General features: G+C 46.3%; 1 protein-coding gene across 9 annotated transcripts in view; it reads left to right on the top strand.

The window, feature by feature from the left end:
• The first annotated feature begins 6,465 nt into the window (after window positions 1-6,465).
• The window catches only part of LOC146190732 (protein scribble homolog), a 175,756-nt gene continuing 160,916 nt past the window's right edge, over window positions 6,466-21,305 (top strand). For all 9 annotated transcript variants that reach the window (XR_014706574.1, XM_084601109.1, XM_084601104.1 and 6 more), the window contains exons 1-2: window positions 6,466-6,878; window positions 6,995-7,112. Coding sequence is in view for 8 of the 9 variants with exons in the window: in XM_084601109.1 (XP_084457235.1) it covers window positions 6,717-6,878; window positions 6,995-7,112 (280 nt within the window). In the remaining variant the exon portion in view is untranslated. The remainder of the gene's footprint in view (window positions 6,879-6,994; window positions 7,113-21,305) is intronic.

Below are 21,305 nucleotides of genomic sequence, written 5' to 3'. Positions count from 1 at the left end.
TGTGTGTGTGTGTGTGTGTGTGTGTGTGTGTGTGTGTGTGTGTGTGTGTGTGTGTGTGTGTGTGTGTGTGTGTGTGTGTGTGTGTGTGTGTGTGTGTGTGTGTGTGTGTGTGTGTGTGTGTGTGTGTGTGTGTGTGTGTGTGTGTGTGTGTGTGTGTGTGTGTGTGTGTGTGTGTGTGTGTGTGTGTGTGTGTGTGTGTGTGTGTGTGTGTGTGTGTGTGTGTGTGTGTGTGTGTGTGTGTGTGTGTGTGTGTGTGTGTGTGTGTGTGTGTGTGTGTGTGTGTGTGTGTGTGTGTGTGTGTGTGTGTGTGTGTGTGTGTGTGTGTGTGTGTGTGTGTGTGTGTGTGTGTGTGTGTGTGTGTGTGTGTGTGTGTGTGTGTGTGTGTGTGTGTGTGTGTGTGTGTGTGTGTGTGTGTGTGTGTGTGTGTGTGTGTGTGTGTGTGTGTGTGTGTGTGTGTGTGTGTGTGTGTGTGTGTGTGTGTGTGTGTGTGTGTGTGTGTGTGTGTGTGTGTGTGTGTGTGTGTGTGTGTGTGTGTGTGTGTGTGTGTGTGTGTGTGTGTGTGTGTGTGTGTGTGTGTGTGTGTGTGTGTGTGTGTGTGTGTGTGTGTGTGTGTGTGTGTGTGTGTGTGTGTGTGTGTGTGTGTGTGTGTGTGTGTGTGTGTGTGTGTGTGTGTGTGTGTGTGTGTGTGTGTGTGTGTGTGTGTGTGTGTGTGTTTGCTACAGTGCGGCGCCATCGAGAAGCGGCCTTAAAAGCTGTCTGCTATTGTCATTATTGTCTTCTTAAAAATCGCTTCGTTTATTTTTTTCTTTTCATTCTTAATTACTCCTACGACAATTACGCCTAAGAATTTCTACTAATGCATCTCTTCAGTTGATTTTATTTGTCAGGTCCTAGACCATACCAACTCCCAGGGACATGCTGTTTAAGTCCCAATCTCCCACAATACGCAGTTAAGTCCCCGCGAGCTCCCTTCTGGGATATGTTCGAACCTCCAAAGGAGGATCTCCTCCGTTGGATGTTCCCCCTTCATAGGACCATGTAAATACATTCCAGGACAGTAGTCTGGGATCATGTACCATGTCGAACGAAAGCGATTAATCGAGAGCCGCACAATTCCGCTAATGTCAAAAATAAAAGGTAGACTGTTCGTCTTTGTAACTAGAAATAATTGGCGCCGTCCGTGCTACGATAATCAAAAGTAGCTAAAATTTAGGTTGTGCTGTTGGGGGTTGCAACCGATTGTCCATTGTGGTTTGATATAAAAAGTAAATGTAAGCATAATTATAATTGCAGTTGCTGAAACATGAAAATTGGCTCATTTGGAAAATATATAAAAGGTCACGCAATATGAGGCATACATGCAGCCTACGACGATACGAGGAGCAAGATCCAATATCACATGTGTGTAACTAAATGAATCACAACAGGTGTAACTAATCGCTTTATTTTTATTGTCGGCAAAGAAATGAATGGGCTCAATTAACAGAACATTACATTGTTGTAACCTGATTAATTATAACATAAATGAATATTTGTGAGGATATTTATATTTCTTTTCTGACCGGGACGCCCTTGTAGAGGAGAGGTACTTGAAAAAAGGGCTAATCTCAACGCGGTTACTGCGCTATGCTTTGCGAAATGTGAATATGTACGTAACATTTGGAGTGTGCGTGTTTCTGCTATGAGTGTTATTATTACATAGTATGCAACATTTCTTGTGAGTCTAAAACACCGCTCTGTACTAGGTATGCAAATAATATGGAATTGCCCATGTAGCACCGAAATATAGTAATGTTACATTTTTTTTTTGTTTCAGTCGAAGATTATTTTGATGTTGTTAATGCCCTTTTTCTATTGTTTCAGCAATGTTGCATATAGGCTGTTATGATGTTTCGATAAACATTTAAGCAATCAGAATCTAACATGTATGCACCGTTGAAGGTAACATTCGCGAAAATGTAGAGCAATCTTGCAACGAGTATGTAGGCCCACCACTAGTGATGGTACATAGCTTGCACACTGCAAAGCCCACAACACAGTACAACTTCATAATACAGCACAGCTCCTACACACACATCTGAACAAATATCAGTCAAGCTTTTATGTTCATCGCCAACGGGTGTTCCGAGTGATCGTGGCGAATGGATAATAAGTCGAATTTCCAACAAAATATTAGGGCTGTGCTTGAATTCTACGGTGGGCATCATCTCGAAGCCCTTGTTGCAAATAAGTATTATTGCATGAAGCAACAAGATTACCGAAATAAAAAGCTGGGCAAAAGTACTAAGACTTATAGTGTTTAACATATATATGCTATGTTACTTTATATTTATGATTTAAATATTACTTTAACTTTCCGAACACGATGTTGAAACAACATTTGTAACACAAAAATAATACGTTTATGATGCAACTTACAACATTATATTACATTAGCATTCAAAAGTCCACATTAGTATAATGTCCCTTTGAATGTTCTATGAATGTTTTTTTTTTTTTTTATGTGAGAAAACGTTTGGCAACCTTCAGGCAACTTAGAAAACAATTTTATAGCATTATTCTAATGTTCGGTGCTACTATGGGTACAGGCTGCAGCATGCAGTGTTCAACACCCCCGACAATTGCTTCGGCACACAGGCGTTCATCGCTTACATTGAGAATTTTTTTCAGCTAAAGATATGCATGTGTTGAATCAGCTCATATTTAGGCTCATTGAGTTCAACACAAAAAATAATTAACTAGAAATAATGTTGAGAATAGTCAACTCCAGCACAATGGCCAGTTTTTGTTGAAATTCAACTTTTCCTCAGTATTCTGCCCACACCAACCCTGCCTTGTCCATGATGCAAATTATAAAGATGGCATATGTTCAGTCCTTTCAGAACACCAACAAGAGCTCAGAATTATTTTGCAAGGGACAACTGGAAACAAAGTATTTTTGGAGGTGCCCGTCCGTGGTTTCTTAAGGCCCTTGCAAATGACAGGGCCTAGATAATAAAATGCCGAGGAAATCCTCCTAAACAATGTCCCAGTAAGCTTCCAAGCTTACGCCACACCATTCCTAAACATCAGAACTCATCGGGCGATGCGCGAAAAGGGCTCTGGGACTACCCATCTCGAGCTCGACTGAACGCCTCCTCGAAATGGGGGTGCACAACAATTGGACGGAACTAGCGGAGGCTGTGCGCATGGCGCAAACTAGAAAGATTGAGCAGAACCACCACGGGCAGAACCATCCTCGGCTGGACTGCAGTCAGATAGAGGAACAAGCCACAAAGTAGACATTCCACGAAAGTGTCGCGAATATATAATAGTGCCCCCCCTACCTAAAAACATGCACCCTACGTACAACAAGGAGAGGAGACAAAAGAGGGCCGAGACTCTCGCAATTAAAGAAAGCGGGGAAAATGAAGCCGGGGGAGGTCGCCTACGTGGACGCGGCCAGCGGGAAGTCGGGGCGGCGGTGGCTGCGGTCGTCTACGCACGGCCGCGGCGTGCCGGCGTACCCGCCGCCGCCGCGTCCGTTAGAAGCCGAAATGTAGACACGGCTGAAGAAGTTGCAATAGCGCTCGCTTGCGTTGGAACGGAAGCCAGCATAGTTATTAGTGACAGCAAAACAGCTGTCTGGAATTTTGGAAAAGGGAGGGTCTCGAAGGAGGCAGCCAAAATTTTAGAGAAAGGAAAACTTGAAAGAAGGATTCGAATTATTTGGACCCCCACGCACGAGTCCGTCCCCGGCAACGAGGCGGCGCGCGAGCTAGCCCGAGCCCCGAGTTCTCTACTTCCGGGCAGCCGTAGAGCCGTAGAGCCGCCTGATTGCGATGGGATGGACGAGAGGCTGCAAACTTATAAGGAAATTTTAGAACACTACAGACTTAGCAGAAGGTCCCTGCCACCACTGGATCGAACGCTAACAAGGAGGCCGTCGCTTGGCGGCGCCTGCAAGCTGGGAATTTCCCAAGTCCCGTCTGGCTTTTCCACACGCAGGTGGAGGAAAAGGCGGACGATAAATGCGAAACCTGCGGAGAAAGGGGTACTCTGGATCACATAGTCTGGCAATGCCTTGATTCCCCTGGCACCAAGGAAAACATAAATGGTAGAGAAGACTGGGAACTGCTCAGTGACTGCGGAGCGAGTCCCCCGCCGACCAGCAGCAAGCTACCCGCCTGGCGGCTGAAGCCGGGAAGAAACACTGTCGCTTCGCCTGTCTTTAGTCGCGGAGGCCCCGGCCTCCGTCCCATAGGCCTGCGTGCCGGGGGCGGGAAGTAGGGGGCCTCCTACATCGGTGGAAAAATAAAGTTCATAACAACAACAACAACATCGGGTGTGCTGGGGGCGGGGAGTAGAGGCAGTAGGGGCTCTCTTTATCTGGCGGAATAATAAAGTTGTTATCAATCAATCAACCGATCGGTCAATCAATCTACCAACCAATTAATTAATCAATAAGCTACTGAAACAGAAACTGGTGAGAAAAGAGAATTGAAGTCCAAATTATCTATTGTTCGGTATTCTATAAACTTGTCATTTCTATTTTATTTTATATCATATTTTATTTTTATCTTTTCTTATTTTAAAAATTTTATACGCTGGTGACAGCGCATAAAGAATTAAACGCTACGAAACAAGACACCATCCCGCTGCGCACGCACACTTCTACTGAGCTTATATATTTCCCCCAAACAAGGCGCTCATTTCAGAGCCAGGGACCCTAACAAGTCGAGAGAAGTTATAACTCAGTCAATTTTAAGCCTGCAGAAATAGAAAATGAAAGAGGGCTCGCCAATGTTGCTAATACTTTTAATTTAAAAACAATGCTCTGCCACCTTTGTGCGAACGTTATGCATTCGATTTGGACCCCTACTTTGTGCCATTTTTGACTGCCGAGCATTGGATATGCCGAAGAACTATTTTCACTACCATTTGCCGATAGTCCAGCCGTGGTCCGTGGTGGTGCAGTGGATCGAATCCCGGTCGCGACGATGGAAAAGACGGCGCGAGTTTCAAACGGTTAGCTGAGATCTAACTATAGAGCCTTGCTTTCCTTTACCCTTTCTTTTAATTTTAATTTGTGTGCCGTGTATCGTACGTTTTACGTTTGGTACACGGCCGTTTTCTGATGGATGCGAAAAACAAGGCGCCTGTGTGCTGTGCGATGTCACGTTAAAGAACCCTAGGTGGTCAAAATTTCCGGAGCCCTTCACTCTGGCGACTTGAATAGTCTGAGTCGCTTTGGGACGTTAAACCCCATAAACGAAACCGTTTGCCCATAGTTGGCGGGAAGTTTTTGGCCAACAGTTGACGAGCGTAATGGGCAGCCAACCAGGGCCCACCTTTGGGCCTGCACTGACTGACTCTGTCCTGCAGTTGGGGTGTTGTTTCTGACGGTATGCGGGTATGAGTCGGAAGCGCCACTCATAGAAACACATGCAAGCAAAATTTACCGACACATTTTTCTCCCATTGCAAAGTACCTACGTAAGCAACCACTCGCGAACAGTAGGCCAGTGTAAGGAATAGTGTGATAAATTTAAGTATGCACCGAAATTTTGAAAGCAATCTATTTGGGAACCGTTCCGATTAATTAACCTACGTTGTGAAGACAGGCACATCGACCAAGGGCTCACTGTCCGCTGAGGACCGAGGGTTTCTCCAAACTGCGAATGATCTAACGAGACATATGATGTCGCACATACGTAGTATACAGTAGGTATTATAATTATGCTCAGCATTATAATCCTAAAAAATGCCGTTTTAACACTACAAAGAATCAAATTCAAAACACGCACTCTAGCCAGGGCTAATCTAAAGCCCGGCTAATCTGGCAGGTTGCGTCATCTGACGGACAGCAAGGTAACCACTGCCAATTTTTCTCCACGACATGGCTTAGTATTTCAGATATTTTTAAGGTGCTGTCGTTCTTGTTACTTTTTTTTAATGATTATTATCGATTTTTTCATGGTGGATGCTCGACATGCCTTTGAGATAGTTGTGAATGCGGCATAAAGTTTGTGTATTAGTTTTTCATTGATTCGAGAAATCAATGCAAATTATTGCTAAATAACTACCCAAGTATTGTAAGTTTTAGTATGTTATTTAAAATCAGAAGGGTAAAGCCTTTGTGTCAGGTGCTTAGATATGTTGGATCATGTGTTGGATGCTTTAGATACACAAACGTCTTGTTTGAATTCAAGGTTCATTTTTACTAATTTTTTTATGCTTCTGTATGGTTCCGTCTACTTTTTGTTTACTACTTTGCAACAAGCAGCAAAAGATTGTTTCAAAATTTTTGTGAACGCTTTTAGTTTCAGTTCCGATTACTCTTGCCATAGATGTGCAAATAAATAATTTCTTGAAGTAGTGCTGTAAGTAGCGCCATTAACGATGAATGAGAGAAGCATTGTCATACAGCGCCATTATACTCTAGTGGCCATCGCTGGTAACATTCGTTTCCTTGCATTTGTGCTGTTCAGCTGGCCGTGACGGGTCTGGGAAGGCGAAGCCGGGGATCGTCGGGTGTTGACGTCATGGTCGTGGTTCGTCGGGCTGTATCTGTTGTGTTTTGTTCGGTCCCGTAGAATGTGATGTGCACACCGGTGCTGTAGCCTGTGTTGGGCTCGTGATCTCCGTGTGGGAACGGGTGTGTGTGCTTGCCTGTGTGCATCGCGTGCTTGTGTGCGCGCGTGTGCCATGCCGGGGTGTGCCGTCTCCTGAGGAGCAATGTTCCGCTGTATTCCACTGTTCCGTGGGTGCAACCGACAAGTTGAATACATCGACAAGAGACACAGCAATTTATTCAGTATACCGGACGATGTGCTGAGGTACGCGAGGACGTTAGAAGAGCTGCTTCTAGATGCCAATCACATTCGCGACCTGCCGAGAGTAAGTATCGCGCAGTTTACTTGCTTGAGGAGTTGTACGACAGCTAGCGCACGCTAGGCCTAACCGGCCGACTAGGCTTACGTCGCTATTTTAAACGCAAACGCTTGTTTTTGCAGGGTCTTTTTCGACTCACGAAGCTGCGGAGGTTAAGTGTCAACGACAATGAAATCTCCCAGCTCCCTTCGGACATTGCCAACTTGATGAACCTGGTCGATTTGGATGTGAGCAAGAACGGTAAGCAGACATCATTACACGAGCGTAGTAGGAATACCTGCCAAGAAAAAGCGGTACTCTGTTTTAAGGGTAAACTAACAGTGTAGTTTCTGCAAAGCAGCGAGATGCGCCGGTGTACTGGTAGTTTTCAATGTACCGCAACTTCACAGCACTGCCAAGAGCAGACGGAGGCCGAGGAAAGCCGAAAACGTAGTCACGTGGTGTCAGCTGAGCTGCTTGTAAGGCTGCGCCGTGACAGACGGAATCGCAGGAATTCCATGCTCGCTGCTTTGAGAGGTTTCCGACGGAAGCGCGGCAGAACACCTACGCTACCGAGTTCCAGACCTGGCTAGACTATGAACGCTGTTTTGAAGCAATGAGACACGTTGAGGCTGACAGATGCCGCGGGTCGATTTGAAACATGTAATCATAGCCGGCGGTGCCGACCTGCGGTCGGCCCCGCCCTTTGTGGGTAGCTTGATATTCACAGATTCCATTTGCTGAGTTCTATGGTATTGCTACGTTGTTCGAACAGCGTTTGTTTCACGTTGATCGCTTTTTCATTCGACTGTAGCAGCCGGTAATCGGCTGGCGGTGGGGCCTGAGCTGTGTACTCATAGCGCGACCTATGTGGCATGCGTTGTGTACTTACTTTCATATCGCGGTTGCGCAAAAACTCGGTGCTTTCAGCGTCTTAGGCCTCAGCGTGCGTCGTTACACATACGCCGTGTTTTCATCTGGCGTAATATTGCTTTCATCGGTACCGTTTCTTTTAGTTTCGTCTTGCTCGTGATTTTCTATTGCACTTCTGTCAAGTGCTCATAGGGTTGCTGACCTCTTGCAATTATCAGGGATTCACTGATTCACATCATTTGTGTTGGTTCTGGAAATAACCTATATTAATATTGAGATTGGGGATCAGTTAGCAATTTTTGATTTCAAAAGCTTTCATAAAGTATAGTTTGACTCCAAAGGGTGGAAGGGCCCAGTAACACACACAAAAAAGTGGTAATGCACTCAGCCAGACTGACAAAGTGGCAGTGCATGGAATTTTCAATTAACGTTGTTCTCTTCCTGTGCAGGAAGTAACAGTCTTTCAGGATTTCATCTCATTCAGAAAAACAATTTCGTTTAGGATGTCCTGATGTTTGTGCTCAAAGGATTTTACAACATTCCAAATGCTGAAAGCACATTGTCAGCTCAGTAATTCACAGTCACCATTTGAGACAGTGCACTTGCTTCCCCAGCGGTGCTTTGTATCACTTAAATGAAAAAGGCAGAGAATTAAGCCCGTAATTAAATTCACTGAATTGCTGCTGTGCACAAGGGAGGGAATTGAGGGAAAGAGGAATAGGACAGCTGTGTGAAATGGATAGTAGAAAGGGTATAAGGAATAAAAAAAAGGATTACGAGACCATGGAATGTGGAGTGAGATGCATCAGTGCAGTATGCTAGAAAATAACTACACGTGATGTGCAGTACCCTACAAATGGGCTGGCAATGACCATTGGAACATGGAAGCTCTAAAGGGACAGAACTCTGAATTTTACGCGTCATATTTTATTATTATTATTTTTTTGCCGCAGTGGAAAGCTTACTGTTTAAAGGGGTTGATTTCATAACAGTTTTGTTAGAAACGCTGTAAAAAACTTGATCAATCTGTACACCCATTCTTGTGGAGGCTGATGCTGGAAACCACAAGCAGCGGCTGCAAACAGAGCTCAGTGTCCGCAAAAGTTATGTACCGAAAAATAATATAAATCTCGCCTGTCAGACTGTAATTAAACCATTTTTTTGGTGTAGAGTAGCGTTCATTTTAGCTTCTACACTCAAAGTGCTTACAGCAAAGGAACATACCTACGCTGATGAAAGTTTTAGTGGGCTCGGAAGAGTGTTTCATTAAAGAAATTCAGAAAACTCTGGCACCATCTAATGACAGACACCAAAAGCAAATCGTGGGCAAAATGAAAGGAATGGATTTTTATTGAAGGGTGTACTGGAGAGAGCATAAAACATAATAAAACATGACAAACAGTCCTGAAAGAAAGAACTTGAGAAAATCCGTGAATTCTCCCAAAATGCGGTGATGTGGGGTACTATCTGATGACAGTGTTCTGCCGCAAGAGGTCCATTCCAGTTGTTTTATGGGCTTTTCAATGACAAATCAAAATTATATATCATTTCTTGGATATTGGAGTGGATGCATATTCTATACACTATAAGGCAAGATCGTTTTATTGCCACTACAAACTTGCCGCATATTTTCGTCAATGTTCTGTCCCTTTAAAGTTTGACACAAAATTGTAAGTTCACAGTGGGGATATGGGTAGTGCATACTTAAGTGTCCAAAGTGTCGCGAAACCATTTTTTGCCTTCTGGATGCTATGTAACAGCTTCCTCGTTATGTTATCAATTAATGTGTACAAAGTTGTAACCTGTACTAATTTTCAAAGCTGTGCTAAAATATGCATCATTGTTTCATGGTGCAGCTGGCATGTAACGGTGGACAGTACTCAGAAGTGTTGTGTTTAGCTTGCATGTATCTTGCACATATTGTTCGATTCACTCGGAGCCTTCTTTTCGATCCCAAAGCTGCACAGTATAGTTCAGATTGGATTGGATTGGAAAACTTTTATTGTCGGCTTAACATGTTGGTGGGTCCTTGGCTTTGTAGATGGCCGTCAGTGTAGCTCGGATCTTTATCACACACGTGAGAAAAATGGTTTCTGCTCGGTGATGTGCTCAAACAACAAGTACAGAAATGTAATACAGCTGTTTAATTACTGTTATTAGCCATGGTAGTAGCAGCTGTTAATATTGATTCAAAGAGAACAGGAGTTTGCTTTTCCTGGCTCTGGTCTCACTCAACAAAAAATTGAGGTTTCTTGGCTGTTTAAATGTTTTGAATACTTTTGTGGGAGCCTGCACATTCCAGGCGCTTTGATCTGGTCATAAAATTGCAGTTGTAAGTGCCAGCAGTTGTGAGAAGTGCAAGTTGGCATGGGAGCCTTTTGCAAGTGTAGCTTAAAGCCTGGTGTGCTAAACTTCCAGTGGGAAGTCCAGATGAGAGCTAAATATGGTTTGAACGTTCGGGGTCACCACCCTGAAGTGAATTTCACCACTGTTCGCAACCACCAAAACTCGGAAACGTCTTTTTGTTGCCTCAATTGGAAGCAATTGCGGAATAGATAGTGATTGCCAGCATTCTTTTGCAGTGTGCTATTATAAATGGGCATAAGCTTCTGCAAGTGTCCTTTCACAAATAATGGCCTGGGAAAAGCTGTCGCTGTACACGTGTTGAGTCAGTGATGTTGGTATATAGTAACCTAAATTATTGTTGTGCGGGAAACTGTTTAAGTAGTTTTTTGTACTTTGTATGCATGCATATTATTGTAGAACAGAGTTGTATTTTGCTTACTGGAAGTGGGTTTTGGCTGAAGCAATGTAAAAGGCATTTGATGCTGTAGTAAGGAGCAGAGTTTATGTGGGGCTTTCTTTGAAAGTGGTTTCCAGATAGTAGGGCTTTATGTTTGTACCTGTCAATGCCAGCTTCATAATTTATACCTATTCGTGCACAATTTCTCAGATTTTGTCTTGGTGAGCAGTGTTTACCAGAGTGCCTTGTTGAGCACATTTAGCAGCTTGAGTGTCAACTTCATGGGTCTTGCACTCTTTTTCGAGCGACTCCTTCTGCAGTGGCTCCATGACTTTGAAATTCTGACGCTGATAGCAAGGTCATAGGTGCGATATCGGATGTGTCGTCTGTATTCTTGATTGAGGTGAAATACAAAAACACCCGTATGCTATTCCCAGGTGGGCTACGTTATACTGAAGCCCTGCACTGTAATGTCTTTCATTGCTCATATGTAACATAAGTACATTAAGCCATTCAATTCAAACTTGCGTTCTTTCTATAAGCTCTTGTAGGAGCTCGAGTTATGCCGAATAGTGCATAGTCTGCAGATGAAGTGTTTCAGCAAAACACATTAAAAAATGATAAAATTTGTTCAGAACAGAAAAGTTATCAGTTGTTTTCAGAAACACTTTCAGTGGTTGTGGAAGTAATTTACTCTAACAGCTGTTATAACTGTATAGGATAATAACTAACACTTGCTAATTGACTTTAATTGTCCCAGTTTGTTGGATAGTGGTAGAGGGTGGTCCAAAGTTGTGGTCAAGGTGGTGCCACATAAGTTCCTGTACAAAGATTGCCTCACTTTCTCTAGCTCTGCATCTCAAGGAAATCTGGTGCTTTTTCTGCGGAAAACTGACACACATCTAATGTCATGGGGAAAAAATCAATCAGTTCTTCATGCTGCAGTACTTCAGAATTAATAAGTTTTCCTTTGTTTGAAGTGGTATGATACCGTGCCAATGGTTTCGAACTCCCCTTCAGCAGTCATCACCTATCTCTTATTTAGAAAGTTGATGGTTTGTTAATTATGTAATTAGTACAGTTTTATAAATTCTGTCCTCTGTAACTGAGCATTTCTTCCTGAATATGTATTTAAAAACAAAATTAAACTCCTTGTTTTCAGGAATTTCTTGTGTTTGCTAAAACGTCCGGTATAATAGCACACCATGCATGCATAAAAGCTGGCAACCGCTGCTTAGTGTTCAGCAGAGCTTCATTTAATTACTAGAAAAGTTTTATTGTAAATTGCGTCCATTGGAGCTGAGAGTCCCACGAAATACCTGTTTTCTATTTCAAAGATTTTCTTTTTTTTTTATGAACTATTGAAAGTGATTGCACAAATGTGCTTTGTGAACCTTAAGATTCGTATCGGCGGGCCCTGCGCGAATCGCGGTTGTTCTCAGTGGCCCCTAACTTAAAGGGACACTGAACAGAAAAGTAAAGTGGGCTTGCATCGATAGCATACCAGTTCCTGATTACAAATACACCACTCTTACTGAAAACAAACTTCTAGTAAGGTAGAGAAGAGCAAGAATAGAGATATAGGTATCGCCTCCACAACCGAAACGGCCGCAGCTCTCAACTGCGAGTCACCTGGCGCGCAGTGGATCTCGGAGGCTGACAAATTTAATTATGCTGTATGTTTTAATCGAGTAGTAGGTTTTGTCTACAACATAACATACTTTTATCACGTGGAGATGACGGCTAAAAGGCAACCTAAATGGAACAAGGCAAGGAGAAACATACTAAGCAGCTCCGCAGGCGGCCTTGATTTTTGTTTCAGTTTCAGGGATGTTCTGGCGCAGGCGTGCTCGCATAGTTTCGTTTTGGACGTGTAACTGAAACGGCTAAGTGATCTTCGGAAGATCGAGTGTTCATTTCACTGTCGTATTTTTCTTGACGCTAGTTGACGATTTTGGTGACTGTGCGCTACGACGGGACGCAGCTGTGCCCAGGTAGGAGACGAGTGACAAGAGGGCGGTGCACTTTTCTTACGACGTCCTGGAGGCCTTGATGCAGTGGTTCGTGTGGGGTCGCGCCGGCCGGCAAGCTTTTATCGCGGCGCTTATAAGCGTGGCACTACCTGAGCCAGTGGCTGCTGTATCTTTGGGGGCTGCTGCGCATTTTCGTCGCTGCTGGTCTTCCAGCCTCGTTCTCGCTACTGCGAAAGGGCGTGTCTGCGTTTCTGCCCCATTCTCTCCTCCGCGGCCTCGAGCAGCCGCGAGTGCGTTGTGCGCCGCCGGCTACTGCCCAGCGCAGGGTATACCCGTGTTGCCGGCGGAGGCCATGGCGAGCTGAGGGGATGTGTGTAAATTGGATGAGTTTTTATCCAATCAGTTTCTAGCTTTTTTGTTTTTGAGTGTAGCCACAACACCGTAACAAAAAAAAAAAAAAAGAAAGAAATAAAAACAATCACCCTGTCGTCTAGCTCGAAATATAAAACCTTGTCTATCGGTTATTATTAGAAACGCAGGTCGTCCCAGCTGTCTTTGGCTAAGGATTTGCTACCTTTGAAGGCGCGGTGAAGCGATAAAAAGCTGCAAGAATATTAATACCACTTCCTGCGTAGGCAGTTAAAGACAGGGTAATCGAAATCTATGTAGCCTTTTGTTGGCCACGCGCAAAAGTAGCAGCGGCTGCGGCGCCTCTATTTAGAAACCTGTTATACGCACACGCACCCCATATAAAGAGAATACTATATCAGCTCTACAGATTGCCAGCGGGACCACGCCGCCGCTTCACACCGCTCCTGCGCGGCACGAGTTAAATCTTGTCAGAGCTTGCGTCCACTCGGGCAATATTTGCAGCTCGATTAATCTCGCGCTTCACCCTCCGCCTCCCTCATTTTTTTTTTATTTCGCTCAAGAGCGCCTGGTGGTCACGTTAGGGGTCGTCCGTAGCGGAACGGGTACTTTTTTCTCGTACGCTTCACCGCAAAACATCCAGAGCTCGCTGGCTCAGTGGTCGAAGCCTTCGACTGGGGATTTTGAGGATACGGGTTTGATCCCGGCCGCTGTTCTTTGATTACGTAACGCAAAGCGCCCGTCTACGCTGAAAAACCCCAGGTGGTCGAAATTACCCGGAACCCCTCCAGCACGGTGACCGTCTAGCTGATGTCGCTTTGGAACGTTAAAAAGCCTATAAAACCACTTGCAAATCACCCCGTTGAGGGCACGTACCACCACAAGGCTGTAAGGGTAGAACAAGAGAATGATGGCTGCTCAGCATGAAAGAGCACTGAGCAGCCTCAGTTCGCAAGCCGAGCCAACGTTTTGACGAGGGGACTTGGCTTCCCAGACGAGGACAAGTGCCCTCTTCAGTGTTCATTCATGCACAAGGCTGTAGGGGAGAGCTCCGAAAATTTTGATCAGTTGGTGTATTTTAAAATCTACTGACGTCGTAGACCGTACGGGCGCCTGACTATTCGCCTCCATTTGAAAGCGATCGCCGCGGCTGGGATTCGTTTCCGCGTCCTTGGGTTCCATGTAGTCGAGTGCCCTAACCACTGAGACATCGCGGCGCGGTGCTGTGATTTGTGCATACACTATTTAAGGTTAGCAGTTGGTCGCGCCGTTTGGCGGTAACTTAACTGTCCTAAGGCCTGGGCATCGACGCGGTGAAGAAAAGAGGAAACTGCACAGCCGCTGCCGTAGTTGAATTGGGGGTGCTCCGCACGTGAAATTCGGAGGTCGTGGGCTGGGATCTCAGCTGCAGCATGTGGTTGGATTTTCAACATCCCAGTAGGCGCCCGGGAGCACGATGCACTCTGTAGGCCACTGTTGCTTTGGCAACCAACGAGGTATGACGGGATTTTACGGCCGTAAGCTGCGGACACAACCTGTCCCCGCCACTCATGAGCCAAGCAAGGCTTAAAAAAAAAGGAGAGAAAAAAAAAAGCACTGCGCCTCCTGCAGTTTACTAAAACGCTGATCATACCAAGCCGAAGGCAGCAGTGAACTTCTTATACGTTAAATTGCCATATTTTGTAATTTTCAACACTGTAGATGGTTTCAGTACCGTACATGACGTTAAAGCGTCAAACGTTTGCCAACAACTGAAAGCACACGGATGCCTGCCTCAGAACCACCCGAACCGTTCATCCTGCACCAGCCAATCCACTCCATCCTGATACCGTGCGCCGTTCGCTCTCACGATGGCCGTTACCGGCTCCGTTATTGATGCTCTTGGTCCCGAAGCGCTTCCGCATATTTTGTTGACTACCCACCTCACGTACTATCGCGATATAAAGTGCGAACGGCCCCGTCGTGGTGGAGCAGTGGTTAGGGCGCTCGACTTCTGTAACCAAGAAGGATGCGGGGATCGAATCCCGGCCGCGTCGGCCGCTTTTCGATGGGGGCGAAAAGCAAGGTACTCGTGTTCTGTGCGGTGTCAGTGCAGGTTCAAGAACCCCAGGTGGTCGAAATTTTCGAAACTATACGCGCGTTTCTTTTGTCCCTAAGCGACTCAGGCCCTCTGGTTCAACACCACAAACCAAACCAAAAGTGCGAACAATGCGACGCCCGCATGCTGCGCTGTTCGAATTCCTTGTCGTCGCGTGTGTACAGTCTTTGCCAAAAGTGTAGAGCCCAGGGGGGTCTGCTTCTGAGTCACTTCGTGCGGATTATAATGGATTTTCAGGGTTCCGAATCATTTGGTGGTGAGATGATTTTTTGTCCTACCCTCTACAATGGGGAAGACCTCCACTAATGATACATCAGCGCCCCTACACGGCTCAGAAGCGGACCCCCCGGGCTCTGCACTTTTGGCAAAGGCTGTACCTTGGTTTGTCACCCTCAATGAGATGCTAGCGTCATCCATGATAGATGACTTGCCACACAGGTACAAGTACGATGACGTAACTCGAACGGCGCAGCCCGCAATTCCGCCCCGTAGCGCGCGCGCTGTGGAGGCACCAATGCAGAAAACTGCATGAACGCCATACTTTATTAGCACGATAGCGTTAATATAGGCGTCTAATTTTTCGGTTCGTGCTTCATCTTTTGTAATGATGCGTAAGACTTTACTGTACTCGGATCACCACGGGATATTCGGCTACAACAGCTAAGTAACTTATTATCGGATTTCTTTTCTCACCTGTCTCGGTTTCGACTGCCGAGTGACGGCTGTGACGATAGTCAAGTTTATGTCACGTGAGAGATGAAAAAAAAAGAAAAAGAAAAGCGGTATAATCGTTCCTCTGTCGTTTGAATTAGCCGGAACGATAAAGCCAGTCTGCACCTAGAACAGGAATCACAAGAGAAGGAAGAGTCGGCGATTATATCGCCGTTTTTTCATACCGCGCGTGACCTAGACTTGATTGTGACGTCACAGCCATATCTCGGCTGCTGAACCGAAACCGAAATTTGTGAGAGAGGAAAGTTCAGATAAAATTTATTTACCGGTCGTGGGTGAAAACCACGTGGTTATTCATATGCATGAATGTCTTGCGCGTCGTTACCAAGAAGGAAAGCGCCACCAAGACTCTGCACTCTTTTAGAGGTCCCGGGCCGCCCTCCGGAAAACCCGATGTCGGCGATGGCAGGTGGTAGCTGCTGGGCGCTGATTGGTCGTCGGGTCGCGTGACGTCACTGCTCCACATTACATGGCCACGTTGGCAGGAGCTGCCAACATCTCTCTTCTCCTTTCAGGTGGGAGGGCGATGAGATCGAACCTGCCGGTATCTTTCGATCCCCAGTCGGACATGGTATACCCCTGGCCACGCAGGCTCGTTCATACGGCTTCGTTAAGCGGGGCTCTATATATATATCTGTGTCGAGTGGTCTCTCACATAACATGGCAGCTTATGGCTACGTTCTAAGAAGGATGGATCAGATGACGCAGCCAACAGGAAAGTGTGCACGAGCCAGAATCTATCATGTTCGGTGAAAAAAAAAAAAAAAAAAAAAGCTGAAAAAGAAGCAGGAAAAACAAAAACTGCATAGCCACACCCCTGTGCGTTCTTAAATCGTAGCGCTCTCTGCGTAGCGCTTTCGCTGTCTATCGGCCAGGTGGTTTGAACAGGAACACTCGAGTTGTGTAATCCTTTATAGCCAGACTCGTTGCACAACTTCTCGATCACTTTTCGCTGAAAAGTTTTTGTCCGCTTCCCTCCTTCAAAAACGTTGGAAAGATGTGCATATGTCGCATGCAGGAAGCGCATTTTTGTAAATACATTTTCTCGTGGCTCTTTCAAAAACAAACAAAAAAAGGTTGCCTAGGGAGCAAAAAAAAAAAAAAAAATGTTATACGTTAATTCTTCATGGCGTCTGTGTTAGGCCTAGCGTTAGCTGAGTTTTGCCCCTACCCCTGGTGGTGTTTTTGTTTAGGGTTTAGTTAATTGACAGCTTTAAAGAACTGCTTAGAGCCTCGTTGCTGTTCTCTATATAGCCCCGGCTTAATAAGCAGGAAAGTCGGCGTTGCGTGCGCTCTGGCAACACCTCCTAGACAGCAAGTTTAGGAGGTGTTGGCTCTGGGCGGAAGCGAGGCTTTGTCCGCCCGCTACTGTTTGTCGTGCACAGTGCGCTCGCTCGGTTGACACTTCTCTGGATTACGCCTAATCTATGGACTCGGCGTTAGGCGAGCCGCCTGAGCCTTGTTACCGTATTTTTCTTCTTCCTGACCGAAATGCGTGCGCGGTCGACGTCGGCCGCCGTTTTTTTCTGTGCAGCTCTGGCTTTTTGGCGTTTAATTGCTGTTGTGGACCGAGCCCGGTGAAAACAGTCTTTGGAGAAGGCTTTGGCCAAAAGTTTTATTATTATTTTTTTCGCTCGTTCTTGTTGGGTGTCTTCTCGTTCTCCGTTGATCACCGAGTGGCAGCGCATGAAGGCTTTCGCGGTGCGCGCGGAGTTTTTGGCGTGGCGTGGTTTATATTTTAACGCTGCCTCGTTTGAGAAAGTTTGCAACGACGTGAAAGCGAACGCGGCCAGCTAACCGGCGGCAGAAATCAAACGAGCGCAACCCAAGCAAGTTGTAAAGTGTGACGGCGCTAGGGCGGTGGTTCTGCCTGGTTTGGTTTGTATTGGTGGGGTTTAACGTCCCAAAGCAACTCGGGCTATGAGAGACGCCGTTTTGGAGGACTCCGGAAATTTCGACCACCTGTGGTTCTTTAACGTGCACTGACATCACACACTTGTCTAATTGTTGCTTCTGCGCAATCTTACACCCACGGGATTATCCCTTTAGCGCTCGTTCATTTATGGAACGTTTGTATTCATCACAGCTAACGGGTTCTAGAAGTCCAAAAACTTTTCTAAAAGAAAAAAAGTAAATCAGAATGAAGGGCATATACCGTTCGTTCTGCGTCGCCGCGCTTGTGTCTCTATGGAGGCGCGTTCGTGGGTCGTTTCGTCCGTTATTTTCAATTTATGGTCGCAGAACACTGCAGTTGCTTTTTTTTTTTTTTTTCATATACGGGATTTTCAGTGCAACTTGCGCTTTCTACCTTTGCGTCGCTTGCACGACGGCCGCGCGTATTGGGGTTCAGCCCGACATGGCGGCGCCCGTCCCCCGCTGTGCTCGTGTACTGGTTCATCTAGTTGCGTCATTGTGTTAGCTAAAGGCTACACTCTGGCGGCCGCCGCCTTCCTAACTCTGCCATGGCTTTGACGTCGATATTGCGTAGTTGTGAAACGGTGTGCGGTAACGGAGTTTCGTATACGCCTGGGCTGATGGTTCCTTTTTTTTTTCTTTTTTCTTTTTAGTATACTATGTTACGAAGAGTGCGCCATTACTTAATAGTTTGCGCTGGTTTGGCGTGCATCAGCGTGCCCAACGTTGTTTTTATCCTCTGTGAACGTGCGTCTCTGGCGCCGCTGTGAGGCGGGCGCGTTGCGCCAAGTTACGCTCACTGCCGTCGCCATGGGCACTTGTGGCTCGCGATGCGTGTATTGTTGAACAGGTGCAATTTATATATGTATGTAATAAAAGCAAAAAAGTATCAAATCCAGACGTATTCTAGCCAGTCGCCCGTAATTTCAAGCGCTTTCGCTCCTTAGAGGATCCATCAATCACTTGTCTCCCTGCTTCTTTCCTCCGTGCTATATTGCGGCCGAGGAAGAATAGAAGGGTGACCATTACATAGCTGCAGGGTGCGCCAAGGTATACGTTTCGCATTTCCTTTCTTCTTTTTTTTATCTGTTTATTCTGTCGTGTTCGCCGCCTCACTTCTTTGGCGTCTCCCCGCTGTGAATGACGGAGTTCTCGATCGCCCGCTGCGGTCTGCTTATTGTTAGGCGGTTTATTTTTGCGAGAATAGAGCCCGCTGCCTGGGCCCCCTTTCTTTGTTTTCTTTTCTTCCGTTCTGCGCTGCCGGTGGACTGCTTGCGACGCGCTTGAAAAAGTTGCCCGTGCTCGCGTCACGTTGAACAACCTTGAATGTCAGACAGATACTGCGCTTTTCCTTTTTTATAAACCAAATACCCAATGTACAATATATAAGAAAAAAATATGAAGACATGATCTTGACCTGGTTATGTGTAGCTGTCTACAATTCCGTGGCGTCCACTCAAAGTATAAGGCTTCTTCCTTTTCCCAAAACCTAATTTAAATAAAGATTATGAAAAACAAAACTCGGATTGGAAAGCGGGTGTTAGTCTATCGCCGCAACACTCACAGCTTTCGTCGTATCACTCAAACCATGCTTAAACCCTCACAATTGTTTTTTTTTTTTTTTTGTTCATGTTCAGCTCATACACGAAAAAGGAGAAACGAGCCATTGCTGCCCAAATGCATTGGGAAGCCCCCATGATTTCTCTAATTTTGCTTCTGAATATATGAACAGGTTACTCGTCAAAATAAAAGGTGAAGCTAAAATGGCGCGAAATATAGCTGTCCTATAAAAGCAACGTTTGCAAGCCTTGTCACAGCTTGTTTTTTTTTTTTTTTTTTTTTTTGCGTTACAGGTATTCTGGTCATAAATATTGTCACGAAGACAGGGATTTATGGGAATCGGCAACAGGGGCTGTGACACACAGTCAAGACAGGAGTTCACGGGAAACGGTAACACAAAGACACAGGCTCAAGAGTCCACCGTCCTAGCTAGCCGAAGCGCGCGAGAGTCTACAACTTCGTCTTTCAAGCGCTTCCTCAAACTGTCAGGTGGCAATATGGTATTCTATAGCGGCATATGAACGCTAGGATATTGCGTGGATTATTCCTTGATATTCGGCCTGCGACCGTTAAATCATTTCATTGCTCCATAATTCTGTTTCGGTTTGATCAACCTAATGATGGTTAAGGCTTTGGAGGCATGTAAAAAACGGCGATATAACTAACCGTAGGTGGTTTGCTGTCATTCCAGTACGTTAAACAACTACGTACCTGCAATTTTACTGCAGCTCTTCTCCGTGCCTCACATGATTGTTGTTGTGGCTGTAGCAAGAAGGAAAATAAAATGCGTGGGCCTGCTACTGGCTCTGTAGCTGGGCCACCTCCGCTGCCTGAGGATTGATTGAATTATAGGAAGGGAAAGGCGCGGTAGCTGTCTGACTTGTTTTCTGTGGACACCTCAACCGCGCCGTTGGGGAAAGGAGGAAGGTGGGAGTGAAAGTGGAAAGAGAGAAAGAGGAGCCGTAGTCCACCTCCGCTGCCTCGTGCGGACAGAAGAGAAAATAGAGAAGAAAGGAAGAAGAAGAGGGAGAGAGAGACACGTGCCGCAACAACAGCCGTCGTCCACCACCGAAGTAGTGGCGGGTGTAATGACGGCCTAAAACGGATAAAATTCGGTGGCTGGTTGGGCTAGCCCCCGCCGCAAGCGGCGTTGACCTACCGTCTCAGCCCCGTAGGGCCAGGAACTGCCACCCTTCACGCCCCCCACAAATGGTTGTTGTTGTGGCTGTAGGAAGAAGGAAAATAAAATGCACGGGCCCGCCACTGGCTCTGCAGCTGAGTCACCTCCGCCGCCTCGTGCAGACAGAAGAGAAAATAGAGAAGAAAAGGAAGAGGGAAAGAAAGACGCGCGCCGCAACAATAGCCGTCGTCCACCACCAAAGCGGTGGCGGGTGCAATGACGGCCCACAACAGACAAAATTCGGTGTCAGGCCAGCCCCCGCCGCAAGCGGCGGCGACCCACCTACCCAGCCCCATCAGGGGAGAACCTACGTTCCCACAAATGGTCACGCCGCCAGCGAAAGATGATCAGGGATAGGGATGCCTGCTGCAATGGGTCCGCGGAGGCCGCATTTGAATGGAGATGAATGATTTCATCCGATTAATTAGATACTGATGAGATTCATTGTCTCACCAACGTATATGTTAATCGGATGAAATCTGTAGTCACAGCTCGTTTGCGCTCTCTGATTAAGTCGGCGCTTATTCTGTGCCACATCGGTCGCCGCGCCACCTTCTCCTAATTAAGGCGCGAACTGTTCCCCTTTGGAGGAGGTATCCCGCGCGTTCGATTAATTTATAGCAGCGTCGTGTGAACGCGCTTCCGAGGCCCGTTAAATGGGCCGTGAAAAGGGGCTCGCACGCCCTCGCGGAGCATAACAGATGAAAGGCGTGCTCTGCCGGCATTGCTGCGCGGCAGGTGTCGCTAATGATCGAGTGTGCGTGCGGAAGGTCGCGCTCCTTGTTTGCTCACCACAGCGATTGAACGCTTCCCTCTCTCTCTCTCTCTCTCTCTCTCTCTCTCTCTCTCTCTCTCTCTCTCTCTCTCTCTCTCTCTCTCTCGCCGCCTCACCACCTCTGATGCGATACATGTTTGATTTGAAAGTTTAACGCTTTCGACATCGTTCGCGTAGTCGCCTGTGCCGCGGTGGTGGAAGGCCTACTACGCGGGCCGATGCCAAACCCGCGTCCAT

Source organism: Amblyomma maculatum, chromosome 4, assembly GCF_055883805.1.
Source record: "Amblyomma maculatum isolate TAMU_Amacu chromosome 4, ASM5588380v1, whole genome shotgun sequence".
Classification (NCBI taxonomy): Eukaryota; Metazoa; Arthropoda; class Arachnida; order Ixodida; family Ixodidae; genus Amblyomma; species Amblyomma maculatum.
The sequence above is the reverse complement of the archived record's forward strand: the minus strand, read 5'-3'. Positions and strand labels throughout refer to the sequence as shown.